Source organism: Haplochromis burtoni, unplaced genomic scaffold (assembly GCF_018398535.1).
Source record: "Haplochromis burtoni strain Fernald_Lab_line unplaced genomic scaffold, NCSU_Asbu1 Contig_104, whole genome shotgun sequence".
NCBI classification, from domain to species: Eukaryota; Metazoa; Chordata; class Actinopteri; order Cichliformes; family Cichlidae; genus Haplochromis; species Haplochromis burtoni.
The window spans coordinates 1,387,105-1,400,494 of record NW_024582465.1 but is presented as its reverse complement, the minus strand read 5'-3'; the positions used below and the strand labels follow the sequence as shown (position 1 = coordinate 1,400,494).

Genomic DNA, 13,390 nt, shown 5'->3' with positions numbered 1-13,390 from the left:
AGTTAAAATATATATTTATAATTTTAATAAATGACAAATTAAAAAGGCATGAACATTTTTTTTGTATCGAAAAAATATCGAACCGTGAATTTTGTGTATCGTTGCACCCCTACTGTTTATATTCATCTGAGGCTGACAATCATAATGAAATGCAACATTTGTCTAATTTAGTCAACAGAAGTGTCTGAGGAAAGCAGAATTTCCATAACTGTAAACTGGATGCATAGCATTTTGAAATATAAAAACAAGAAAACTAATACCATCACATGTGGATTTTTCACAGTTTATACAGTAACTGATTAAATGGAACAAATTAATTGAAATTGTTATCTTTTGTTGCTTATATCCAATTGTAACCCAAGTTAGCATAATTTTACTTACTAACTGCCTCGAGTTTTACATATATCTTCCTACAGTTCTCTGGAATTTTCTTTCTGTACTGTATATATTTCATCACTCCCTGTTATGCTCATCCTGTCTCTGTGTGTATGTCCTCTCAGGCACTTTAATGGTGGAGAGTGTACCAGGCCACCAGCTGGGTGGTTTTCATCATGAGCACACCCACAGTGGGCAGAGTTCCTCAGGCTCACCCCACAGCATTGCCCTGGGAGCTCCCCATAGCACTCTGGCTCAGCTCCAGATGCAGGTGGACAAGCTAAACCCCCAAGCTCATTGGCAGCCCCAACCACCTCCTCCCCCCTGCACATGGCACCAAAGCATCCAACTACAGCAAACTGTCCCAGGGCCCCTACAGAGAGGCTCTCCCTCCCACAGTTTGCCTCCCCAACCAGACCACAGGTTTACGAGGCCTCTGCCCAACCATGTTAGCTCAACTAGGAGCATACTGAGCCCTGGACTTTCTCCCCAGGTTACTGTGCATTTCTTTGTGTGAGTGTGGATGTGTGCTTGCCTAAGTTTGACTGACAAGCCTTCTTAACGAGCACAGACAGCAGATGGCATTGTCCTAAATAGAACTGACAGCTTTTACATCCTGAGCAATTTATGTCTTTCCTTGTCAGGAAGGATTTTAGTCTTGGATGAACTTATAGCTCAAAAATAAAGTAAATCAAATAAATCTGCATGACAAACAGCAAGCCAGCATGTAACAGAGGACAAAGGGGAAACTTCTTGAGTAAGGCTTGATAATATCTTCTTATTCAAGTTGTTTAGTCTGCTTCACTGGATGTTTGGGTTTCAATTCTGCAGCAGGACAATACTGGCATGTAAAGTGCAGACATTTGTTTTCTACTGATGTGAACAAGTTGTTAAAGCTGCACAGGAAACTAGTATTAAAGAAGCAGCAGTCTTCTGCAGACAAATCTGGAAAGCTGATTGAGACTTTTCAAAGCATATTGTGGTCACATTGCATTGGGTTTTTAGATTGCGGCATAATGGTGGGGCCTTTTTTATCACATGCAGTAAAATGATTGTGGCATGCTCTCCCTTTTTCTGTATTGTCTCCATTCATCATAGTATCAGCAGAGAAGGACAGGAAGTGGCTCCACCTACCAAACCAAGCCCATGGATGGATTTTTCTCCACACCTTTCTATGCACAAATAACTCCGCCACCCCTCAGTGGTAGTGTCAGTTTACCTCATTCACAACAGAGGGTAAGCAACTTCCTGTATTGACTGAAGGCATTGTCATGGTATAATATCTGCTTTTAAGTAATTGATTTGCAATGGTGTGTTTAGATTGAGCCCACATATATGACCAGGAGAAATGATTCAACTGGTCCAATGTATACAGTGAAACCAAACTATCCTCAGGGAGCAGAAACTTCCTTGTCAAGCAGAAATGGTATGTTTGCAATTATTTTTGCATATTGTTTTTTTTTGCAGTTTTTTTTAGCATAGAGAATATGTGTAATGTTGTATTTTTTATAATGGACAAATGCATTGTAAACTTTTCTGAAGCACCAGGACATCAAAGTTCAGCGGTGTACACTCCAGTATCCCAGAAAAAAACAAGGTAGGGGGGAGCAGTATGCACACTTTTGCAAGTATACAAGCACAGATTATCTCTTTGTTCTGTTATGGCACTATTAACTCTGTGCTATGGGTCTCTTAAGTGAATTTATCTTTGATTGATTTTTGCTTTGTTCCCAAGCAGCATTTTTTGGAAAGCCCCAGAAATACACCAGGCTAGTGGAGCAGTGGGATCTGCTGCAAAGAAGAGACAACGATCATCTCCAAGGCCTATAATTGTCATCAAAGATGAGCCAGATGATGAAAGTAGTTATGTAAGAAGGGAATGATTTATTTCAAATACTGTATAGATTTTGTATTGTTGCTAGTTGCTTTTATCTGTAACTTCACAAGTCACAAGTCAGTGTATTCCTACTGCTGTTCCCAAGCCCGGATAAGCAGTGAGGGTTGTATAAAGAAGGGTAAATCTTGGCCAGTTCAACCATGCATATCTTAAAGAATGAGATTTCCATATTAGATCGGCATTAACAACAACTGCCTTTGGTCTTGTTGGCCAATAGGGTCCCTTTGAAAACTGTGCTACTGTAAGGTGAAGACAATGAAAGAAAGTTCAAGTTCAAAGTTTATTTGCCACATGCAGTGGCAGGTTGCCCTGCAGTGGAATGAACCCGCCCCCCGACCTTACACATACAACACAGACATCACATGGGGATACAAGTCAGAGAACGGTTGCATTACAGAAAAAACAAAACAAAACACTGAAATGTACACTACAATGGGAAAGGTACAAGAGGAAAAAAAGAGACCTCTACTCATGCTGGGCTACAGGAGGACAGCATGAGAACAGGAAACAAAAAAAACTCCTCTGCACAGAAAAGCACATACAGTAAATGTCCACAGTACAACATTATAGAGCACGTGACCAGCAAGAGGGTTGGGTAGGGGATAAGGAGTAATCCTAGGCAACACAGCAGTCCTCCTGCCACCGCACCGACTCTCCAGCGCGGGCCCAGACCCGCCTCGTGTTCCCAGGAGGCAACAAGCATCGAAGGCATTGGAAGGGGAAGGGAAATGTGTGCATGGGATGGGAAGTCATCACACAGTCGTTATCAGGGAGTTTTTGTTCGGCTCCAGCCCCAGCTGGCGCCATGGTGTCCGCATGTTGATGTTGTCAATTTTCTTTTTATGCGAGCAGCTCAGACACTGGTCTCTCAATCTCCCATCCATAATTCTCTTTTACGTTTTAGAGAACGACAGTGAGAGACTGTTCGAGGGAAAGTAATACACACGAGACAAGACAAGGACAAGAGGCTAAGCAGGGAAGATAAGGGGAAGGAGGAGAGGAAAAAAGTGCGACCGCCTTCGCCGAGAGCCAAGAGAGAGAGAAGAACGGGGAAAGGCGTGTTAGGAGGCAGTGAGAAAGAAGGAAAGCCAGGAGTTTGAGAGGTGAGAGTAGGGACTTTAAATGTAGGTACTATGACTGATAAAGGGAGCAGATTGGATGCCATGATGGAGAGAAGTAGGGTAGATTTATTTTTTGGGGCAGGAAACCTGGTAGAAGGCAAGCAAGGCCAAGACCATTGGAGGTGGATTCTACCATGGTATCGAAGAGAAACTGAGTAATCTTGAAGGAAAAGATTAGTATTGTTAAGGTGAAGGTGGTATTACACAGAATTATGAGTATGAAGCTGGAAAAGGGGTCACCTTGAATGTTGTCAGTGCATATGTCTCACAGGTTGGATGTCAGAACAGAAAGGGGAATTCTGGAGTGAGGTGGATGAAGTGTTTAGACTGTGTCCCCAGGAGGGAGAGAGTAGTGATTGAAGCAGACTTCAGTGCACTTGTACTGTACTGGTGCTTACTGATCGTCACCTCTCTTTCCCATAACTTCATGGTATGTCTCATCACCTTTATCCCTCTATAGTTACTACAGATCTACACATCATGCTTATTCTTGAACAGCAATATCAGTACACTTCTCCATTCCTCAAGCATCCTCCCACTTTCTAAGATTGTGTTAAACAATCTGGCTAAAAGTGATTAAAAAGATGATTGTGATTGTTTAGCATCTTAAGGTGGATGTTGTTATGATTTGGAGCTGCATAAATGAATTGAATATTATGAATGACTGGCAAATGAAAACCAAAGTTTCCCTTTAAACGTCCATATTTGATCAGTACATCAACAAATCAGGTGTCCACCTATAAAATGGGCTTAGTCAGTGTTTCTCAAAGAGGAACACAGGATTATATATATACACAGGGGACTAGTTAACTCAGCAAGCAGCAGGAAGTAGAAGAACACAGGTAAAAGCAATGAGCAATATGTGAAAACAATTTGGGCAAGGATGGCAATCACAGAGGGAGGAAGAACAGAAAGTAGGAGGAAACACAACAGATAGCTCACCTTCAAAGTAAAACAGGAAATAACCAGAAGACACAGATTAAACTCATAGACAAGAAGACTCAAACTAGGCATGATATCAAAGACTGGAAAAGGCAGTGATGCATAAATCGTATTTAATAATACATGCATAAATAATTGTATAGTATTGTATTGTCTTGTACATAAGAATTTTATTTTATTTTATTATTTTTTCCCCTTTTTTCCCTTTAGATTTTTAGTGTACACTGAGGGCCATGGGAGCATTGCAGTTTCAAATTCCTGTGTATAACTGTACATATGGTCTTTGACTTTGACAAATACAAGACGGTGGAAGGAATAGACAGGGAAATGCTGTGTAAACTAAAAATACTACTACTATTATTATTATTATTATTATTATTATTATTATTATTATTATTAATAATAATAATAATTCAGTAATAACCAATCATGAAAACTTTCAGCACCATGATAAATCTGTAAAATGTTGGTTATGTTATTTTCAGATCTTGTTTTCTTGTTTTTAGGTACATCCCAAACAAAGAGCCAGCCTCCCCGACAGCACAGATGACCAACCCCAAATAAATTCCCAAGGTGAAGATGTCCAGACTTGTATACATAGCACAGACAACAAACCCTGTTGCCCTTCACACGCTCCAAGTGAGCCACTGGGCCAGAGTAAGACTGGACCTCCAACTCATATCAGTTCAGTGGGGGAACAGCAGCAGGTAGAGCAAAATAAAACCCAACTGGAAGACTCTAATGAGGCCTCGTGTGCTGTGTGTCAGACTACAGGACAGCTGTTGTGCTGCCAAAAATGTCATAAAGCTTTTCATCTGACGTGCCACATTCCAGCTCTCCTCAAATCTCCAAGGTCAGCTCCATCAAACTTTATTTATTACTGGTCTTGGATGAAAATGTCACAGCTCATATGTTTTCATTTTAATAGCAATTCAATCGCTTGTTTTCTTTGTGGAATTAAAAGCATGTCAGAACAAATCCACTTTTGGCAAGTTGATTTTTACATCTTGGAGGTGTGAGATTTACATCTGACTGCAGCATTATGCACTTGTTGATGTGAGTTACTGCTTACTGGCTGTTGTTTTCAGTCTGTAAATGGTCTCTTTTTCAGCAGGGAATGGTTTTGCACTTTCTGTTGTGACCTGTTAATGCCTGAGATGGAGTATGTCTGCAAACCTGAAGCCAAAACGATAAAGAAGGAGACGGATTTTGAAGGAGCATTTTCCCCTGTGGACAAACGAGTCAGTGCTTTTTAAAAAAAAATGATTTACTACCATTTATGTAATTATAATAATGATAATACTACAATAGCCAAATGACTTGAATGCCAAGTAATTCAAATTAAGTTCAGAATTCAGCATAATCTGATAAGTCATGTATTTTCCAAATTTACAGCTGTTTTGTAAAACATCAGTAAGCAGCATCTTTTTTAAAAAACAAATCCACTCATTCATTAACAGAGAATCACCAGTTATCATTATGACTACATTATATAAGATATAAACCGTAAATACAGCTGCGTTCTCTGCAATAAGATAGATCATCCCATCTTACCTCAGTTTGATCCACCAGTTATGTTGTCTTAATATAGGCCGAATGTCTGAATGTTCAAATTTGGTCTTTTCATTCTCACATTCAGCACATTTCAGATAACTTTACATTTATAGAAATACTCGTCTCGGTTTATGTGGGGATGTTACTTGATTATAGTGTGTAGGAGGCAGAAAACTTGTTGGTTAATATGACATTACTTTAATTTGTAACCAACGCTTATGTTCCTAAATGTACGATTTTAAATCATGGGTACAAACACCAATAAAAAATAGTAATTGTAAGTAGTAAAATAGTGCAGCTCATCTGCTTTTCCCTGACCAGGAGTGTCAGTCAATTGGGAAATGAACCATCAAGTTTTTTCATGTCTTTTTTCTCTTGCCCAGCCAGTCGTAGCGGATGGTCACCCCTCCCTGAGCCTGGTTCAGCTGGGGTTTCTTCCTGTTAAAAGGGAGTTTTTCCTTCCCACTGTCGCCAAAGTGCTTGCTCACAGGGGGTCATATGATTGTTGGGATTTTCTATTATTGTAGCGTCTACCTTACAATATAAAGCATCTTGAAGCGTGTTATGATTTGTGCTGTATAAATAAAATTGAAATTGAAATAGCTTGGGTTAGAAGGGAGTTCCTTGTTTAATTTTGTGTTTGTTATCTTAACAAGAAAAGTTCTGTTTTTAAAAAAAAAATAACATGCATAAAGCAAATGTTTGATGGAAAAAGTAAATGTGTAGTCAACCTGTACGTGATAGCTGTTAGGTTAGCTAATATTCTCATCTGCTTCTGCAGTGCACTGCCTTCTCCTATGTGCAACCAAGACTTGTGCTGTCAGACTAGAGTCTTGTCTGCTGGCTCAGTCTTCAGCTACGCAGTTCATTTTCCCAGGAGATTTCACCTGCACTTCCAAGTACAACACTGCCAGAACAGGCGTTGGAGGCAGGGAGTAGAAATAAAGACGTCATTCACCCTGTTACAAATCAGTTTACCGTCAAAAGGATTTCAAGGCTGTTATTTTTATGGTAAAACATTTACATTACTTTAAAACAGTGGTTTGTTAAACTTAGTATCTGAAGGGCTAGATGCCTGACATTGCATCATGCATTTAATAACTGATAACAACTGGTAAGAGTGCAAGGGCTGACACAAAGCAGAACGGTGTTGAGAGATCCTGAGAGACGACTCTTACCAGTTTAATATTCTGCTTGACACACCACAGATGGGAGAAATGTGTTTGGTTGTTCTGACATGTATTAATTCAGGCTTATTTTTTGTGTTGCAGAAGTGTGAGAGGCTGTTGCTGTACTTGTTTTGCAGTGAGCTCAACTCAGTCTTTCAAAAGTCTGCATCTCTCTTGGTGAGTCTGAACGTAAGACTGACTATAGTGGAAAAATTAACAGGATTACTGTCAGATGGAGTTACTGTAACTGTAATTTTAATTGTATGTAATGCACCATATTTATCAGTGATGACAGAAATTAGAAATCAGAGGCAGAGCAGCTTTACTGTAAATAAACCGTAAGTTCATTGCAGGCCCAGAACTTGCAGTGTTTGATAATTGGACTTGAGGGGTCAGTGTGATTCTGGTGGCTTGGCTTGAAATAGCTGTTTATTTGAACTTTTACATGGCAAAACAGGGTAAAACTCCATAGTCCCATGTGCATGCTGTTTACATGTCGATGGACACCACAGATTTGAAAAAACTAAAATGACAATAATGTGTTATTGTTCTGTTATCATTTCCTTTCTAAATACTACAGGTACATGCTGATGACAGTCTGACTATAAAGGGACCAGTGAGTTTTTCCACAGTGAAAAACCGTCTAGAGGCTGAGCAGAGTATGTGCTATCAAAACCCCGCAGAGTTTGTATTAGACATCAGGCTCATCTTTGGAAACTGTGTGGCCTGCTGTGAGGTACCATAGACAAATATTCTGCAACAATAACTATTATTCAGTTCTTGACACCTGTTATTAAAACTGTTTCATCCTTTTCGTTTTATCTTCCTTCAGTGCCAGAGTAACACTGAACTTGCCGTGACATGTAGGAGATTTAAAGAACTCTTTGAAGATTATCTGAAGCTCATCTACCCTGATCAGACCTTTCCAGAAATCAAACCAGAGATGTTTCAGACTGCTTCACCCGATTGTCAAGATTCTCAACTCCAATCTCTTGACAATATATTCCCACTTGCAAAACGCCAACGCACATATTCAGATTCCCAGGATGCGCCAAGCTGTCACAGTGGAGAAGAGGGTATTGGATTAAAGCTCCAATTTTCCTAAACAATTGGATATGTGCCAGATGGCACAAAGAATGTGTGGTGTGTACTGTTTTATTAAAAAATATTGCCTTCAAGTTACCAAATACATTTTAGTTTTAATGATTAAATGGTATTGCATGACAAGAATTATCAATTCAGACATCAAATGGTACTTTTTTGTGTTCAAATCAGAATTAAAGCTAGTAGGTTTTGCAGTATTTCTACTTCTGACTGAAACCTGACATTTTAGTTGTTCAAATGACAGTAATCACAAACTCTCAGGTTTCTATTGTTAAAATGTGTTTCAAGGCCCCTCACAGCCAGAACATCGTGAAGGAAAATGCAGTTTTATTTACCATCTTTTAATGTATATTCTGGCTTCTTTATATTATATATTCTGGTGACGCAGCCCATGTAACAATATGTGTGATTATATCCGTCAGGGGCATAATGTTGACGTAAAAAGCTTTCTTATAAACATAAGGCATGGAGAATGGTTTTCTCATCACCAGAGGTCAAAACATTTACGCATACACATACTGCATTCAGGTCAACTTGCATAACTGAACAAGTATAGTAACTGTTATTCCTTATATATTGAGTAGCAGCTCCAGCTAAGGTTTAATGTTCTACGCCTTTTTTGCTCGGTAGCTCCATGTTAATTGAGTTTAATGTTGTTCTACAAACTCCTTTGTGTCCCACGGGGCAGATTTTAGTCTGCCTTTGATGTGTTTGTGACCCTCTGCAGATTGACATAGACGTGGCAAGACCAGCTTTAAGGAGCTTCAAAGGAGCTGCGCTACACCCCCAACAACAAGATTAACACTGTTTGAATGCGACCTTGGCCACTCCAATTTCCTTCACCTATTAGCTTGCAAGTCAGCTCATGCTGCGTTTACTTGTTAAAACCCAAATGTAGATTTGAGGTGGAGCGAAGGAATGAGGCTTAGTTGTTTTTTGTGGACTGAAAGGCATGGGAAGTTGCCCTCTGACTGTTCTCCAGCCAGCTGGACTGGAAGCATGGCAGGGTCCTGGCTTTCATGTTGGACATTCTTCATTCCTTTTATGGCATATTATCTCTTATTAGATAAGATTAGGATTGGTCAGCACTAAAGACTTGCCCTTTGTTGTGATAATTCTAAGAAGGGGTTGCTACGTCTTCAGCTGATAGAGGACTCCCGGAACTACATATGCTTTACTATAGTAGTACTACAGTCTTAACCCAAAGGTACAGCACACAGAGCACCCCCCCCCCCCTTTCCTTTTTTTGTTTTGCATATTTGTTACATGTTTCAGATCATCAAACACATTTTAACAATAGATGAAAATAACCAGAGTAAAAACCAAATCCTTATCAGGGTTGTGGGAGGGGGGGTTGCTGCTGGGGGGCGCTGGAGCCTTTCCTAATTGCCATAGGGCATAAGGTGGGGGTACACCCTGAACAGGTCAACAGTCTGACACAGAGACAGAAAACCATTCATACTCACATTCACACCTATGGGCAATTTGGAATCACCAATTAACCCAAACTCACTAACTGCATGTCTTTGGCGAGGAGGAGGAAGGCGGAGTACCCAGAGACAACCCATGCAAACATGGGGAGAACATGTAAACTCCACACTGAAAGGCCAGATGGTGGAGTTAAACTCATGTCCTTGAGTAAAGCAACAGTGGTAACTATGAGAAAGAAAAAAAAATGCAATTTTAATAATAATAAGTAACTTTATTAAGGTAAAAAAAAAAAATCTATCCAAACATACCTGACTGTGTGAAAAAGTAATTGCCTTTGTTATTGTGATAACCCCCCTAGATCCTTGGCTCATAGAGGTCTCCAAGAACTACATATGCACTGCTAGTAGAGGCTTAACCCACAGGTTGAGAACACAACAAAGTCCTGCGTCGTGGACGTTTCTGTTTCTGTGAGAAAGTAACACAAAGAAATCAGGAAGGGGCCAAATACTTTTTGATAACACCGTTTAGGATTTATAGCAACTTTTTTTCCTGTCTTGCTGATACTAGACTTTGCTTATTTTGCCAAATGATTTGGCAATCCATTACAAAAGCCACCCCACCGTGTCTGCTTTTACTTGTGGCAAGGTCTAATTGCTGTACTGTAGTGTCCAAGTGCAGGTTGATTCAAAAATATTTCCCATTTTCCATGCAGGTGAAGTGAAAAAGGAGGAAATAAAAAAGAGACAAAACCTTTCTGTGATGGATTACCTGCTCAAACAATTTCCCCCGAAGCTTGTTTATAATATAAAGCCCATTTTCAAAAATATTATATTAGAAATATTGCAATTTGATACATATACTGAGAAAGGAAGCTGTGGATTTTCATCCTAACAACTTACCCCAGTTACCCACCTCTGTAAAACTGGTGTGGTATAGTGAAATGAAAGAGAACTGCCAAGAATTTGCAATTTGTTTATTCTATTAAATGAGCTACAACATTCAAAACACCAGTGTGCTGTATTAAAATGTACTTTTACAGAGAGATTGTCAGAGTACTAGCAGAAAATACACACTGTAGTGGACGGAAGCACAAAGAGATCAAGACACGGATCATCAAGCACTACACATTTAAAAGGGCAGTTATCCTTTTATGACAGTCATATACCTGTGGCCTTTTTTATATGCCTGTGGTGTCCTTATATCATGCCCTTGGTGGTGTTTCTTGTTGGTTAGACTGGTGGTGGTGGAGCCATATGGCTTTGATTAGAAGATCATTTAATCTCTCTCTGTCACAATGCCCAGAGCCAGTAGACTGATTGAATTTGCAGAGGGTCTTAGTTGGTACAAAATGTTTATAAAGCACTATATCAATTATTTCTCCACTTCTTGCCATTTCTGGTAGACGTGTGTGAGTGCATGCGTCTGTGGCTTGTTTATATGTAGCCACTTTTCACAGCTCGTGATCACTTTGACTGATGTTGATTGCACACATGTGGCACACTTAGGGAAGATTGAATTCATTCACATTACTATAGAAAATTAAGCTTTATAGTAGGACTGCAGGGACCTGTGACACTGCTGTGAAGATACAATATTAAGGGTGGGATGGGTTGGGAGGCGGGGGTGTCACAGAGCCAGGTCTTAGGTCTCTGTAAGTGCACCAAACTCAGAAATAACAGCGAATAACAGCAATTAGTGGTAGTGAAAATATTTATTTATTTTTTATTCCCCTTATTTCCTCAGAGGAATCCAAAAGGTTTCAAGGCTTACAGTCTGGACATAGCCACAACACATTTTTAAAATACCCCCAAACCAGCTCCAGATGTTGGGTAATCACTACAGTCATTAGTCACAGGCAGAAATACTCTGCTCTGCCATTGATGGAAGTGCAGTTTCCATGTGTGAGCGCACACTTCACGGTACAGTAGCCCGGAGATGACTGCGAGTCCCATCTCCAGAGGCAGTTTTCAGATGTTGCTTCAGGACACTTAACAACAACAACAAAAAAGGATCTGCAATAGGAGGTATTTTAAAACGACAGCTCTTTTGTACACTCGCTAAAATATACTATCTGTAAATTATATATTGTAATCATAAACTCTAACTGCGATGTGGTTTGAAATAAGCCACACAAAAAAGATAAGCAGTAAGTGTGCGCCTGTGGCCCTCAGCCCGCCCCTCGCGGTGCCGTAATTAGACGCTCATTCCTTCAGTCAAGCTGCAACTGCGACTCTCAGCTCCATCAAATCCACTTCTTTTCCCAGTCTAGCTTCTTCTTCTTCATCTTTTTTTAAGGAGCACTGCAGCTTTTTCACACATCCCCGCGGAACAACCAGCATCGGAAAGTCCACCTCGTCTACGTCTGTTTATCTCCAGTTTCTGATACTTTGAGTCTCACCTCTGTCAATGGCTTTGCGCGTAGCGCTGCTCTTCTCTCTGTTCGGAGTTCTTCTTGGCCAAGGTAAGCGTGAGAAGCTGGGTTTCACTGCTGCTAGGTGAGCCAAGCAGTGGGACTGTGCATGTGACAGTGATTTGGATGAATAGCGCGTATTGCATGACAGCTTCACTTTAAAGTACTCAAAGTAAGAAGCAGACAGATAACAGGCTAAAGGGTGATACTTGGGGAAGTGATGCATTTGTCTGGGGGCTAGTTGGGGCATGTGATGAAAGCAAAGTTTGCAAAGGTGGGTGCTTCAAAGTGTTGCAAGTCTTTATTAAAATTGCTAAGGCTCGAACATCTCAAATTAAAAGATTGAAACTATTGTTTAGAATCATTGTTTTTCCTCTGTTACGGATTCAAATATTGGGGATGGATACAAGAGGAAAAACCACAATAACAACACTGGTCCGGCCGGGTTGAGTCAAACGATGATTTTAATGATCACACGCGTGGGAGATGGACACCGTACGCAGACAGCATCCGATCTCAAAATGGTGGAGCATTGATCAACCTCTTATAGCCTCTAGTGGCCCCCACCTAATCATAAAAGCCTAAACATGCACATGCTTTCTCTCCCTAAGCTACGACCTTGCTCCCTGTTTAACTGCTCCTGCTGAGATGGGGCAGAAAACTCCAGTATGTTCTGTTCCCTTCTAATCAGACAAATAAGGCGATGACTTTCTGCGAACAGTATTTCTTATAACTCAGCAGTATAATGCATCATAAAACAATATCATTCATTCACAATAAATCAGCAGTCTAATATAATGCAAATCCGTTTAACAAATGCAATAGTTACCACCTTCTTCTAATTCAGGAGAATAATGCAAACTAAAACTACATAATAATTCACAAACTTTAATTAGGGGTCTAACATGGCATAAAATAATATTATAATCCCACACCTCTTTCTTTTTTTATTACCACTTACAATGTACAATAAGTAGCACTGTGGCCATATAAAGTGCCATCTAAACCATTTTCCAACTTTTTGTGCACTGCATCAACAAAACCCACAACTATAGAACTTTACAGTTAACCTTTTCTACCTTTAACTCTCTCACTACTGTGTTTTATTTAGTTACACTGTGGAGTGGAATCACTCCATTCCATGAAGTGACGATATGTTATCCCACATGGAGAGTGTTAAAATGTAGTTTCACACCAGTTGTGAAGCAAAAGTCATCCCTGCCTGAGGTTTCTTCACTCTCTGCCCTGCAAGTCAAAGGCCGAGTGCCTTGGTATGCTGTGATGCTATGTAAGAGCAACCAGTATCTCACCAGGGCAGGGTGGTCCTAGACAGAAGGGTGAGATTTATACTTGAGCCTCACAGCAGGGTCACCAAATCATAAGACTA

General features: G+C 40.2%; 2 protein-coding genes across 9 annotated transcripts in view; both read left to right on the top strand.

Moving 5' to 3' along the window:
- LOC102294660 (transcription intermediary factor 1-alpha) overlaps positions 1 to 9,591 on the top strand; it is a 20,447-nt gene extending 10,856 nt beyond the window's left edge. Inside the window, exons 9-19 of one of the 6 annotated variants that reach the window (XM_014335328.2) lie at positions 501 to 868; positions 1,474 to 1,611; positions 1,696 to 1,801; positions 1,918 to 1,972; positions 2,111 to 2,243; positions 4,842 to 5,188; positions 5,447 to 5,576; positions 7,161 to 7,235; positions 7,639 to 7,794; positions 7,891 to 8,201; positions 8,890 to 9,591. In XM_014335328.2, the coding sequence (XP_014190814.1) occupies positions 501 to 868; positions 1,474 to 1,611; positions 1,696 to 1,801; positions 1,918 to 1,972; positions 2,111 to 2,243; positions 4,842 to 5,188; positions 5,447 to 5,576; positions 7,161 to 7,235; positions 7,639 to 7,794; positions 7,891 to 8,163 (1,781 nt within the window). In that variant the 3' untranslated portion in view covers positions 8,164 to 8,201; positions 8,890 to 9,591. Of the gene's footprint in view, positions 1 to 500; positions 869 to 1,473; positions 1,612 to 1,695; positions 1,802 to 1,917; positions 1,973 to 2,110; positions 2,244 to 4,841; positions 5,189 to 5,446; positions 5,577 to 6,670; positions 7,236 to 7,638; positions 7,795 to 7,890 lie in introns of those variants that run through there. The other 5 variants (XR_006054667.1, XM_005927837.3, XM_005927835.3 and 2 more) reach the window with 5 other exon arrangements.
- Positions 9,592 to 11,502: 1,911 nt separating this feature from the next.
- fbln1 (fibulin 1) overlaps positions 11,503 to 13,390 on the top strand; it is a 32,014-nt gene continuing 30,126 nt past the window's right edge. The window contains exons 1-2 of one of the 3 annotated variants that reach the window (XM_042223189.1): positions 11,503 to 11,617; positions 11,889 to 12,054. In XM_042223189.1, the coding sequence (XP_042079123.1) occupies positions 12,000 to 12,054 (55 nt within the window). In that variant the 5' untranslated portion in view covers positions 11,503 to 11,617; positions 11,889 to 11,999. Of the gene's footprint in view, positions 11,618 to 11,719; positions 12,055 to 13,390 lie in introns of those variants that run through there. The other 2 variants (XM_005927829.3, XM_005927830.3) reach the window with 2 other exon arrangements.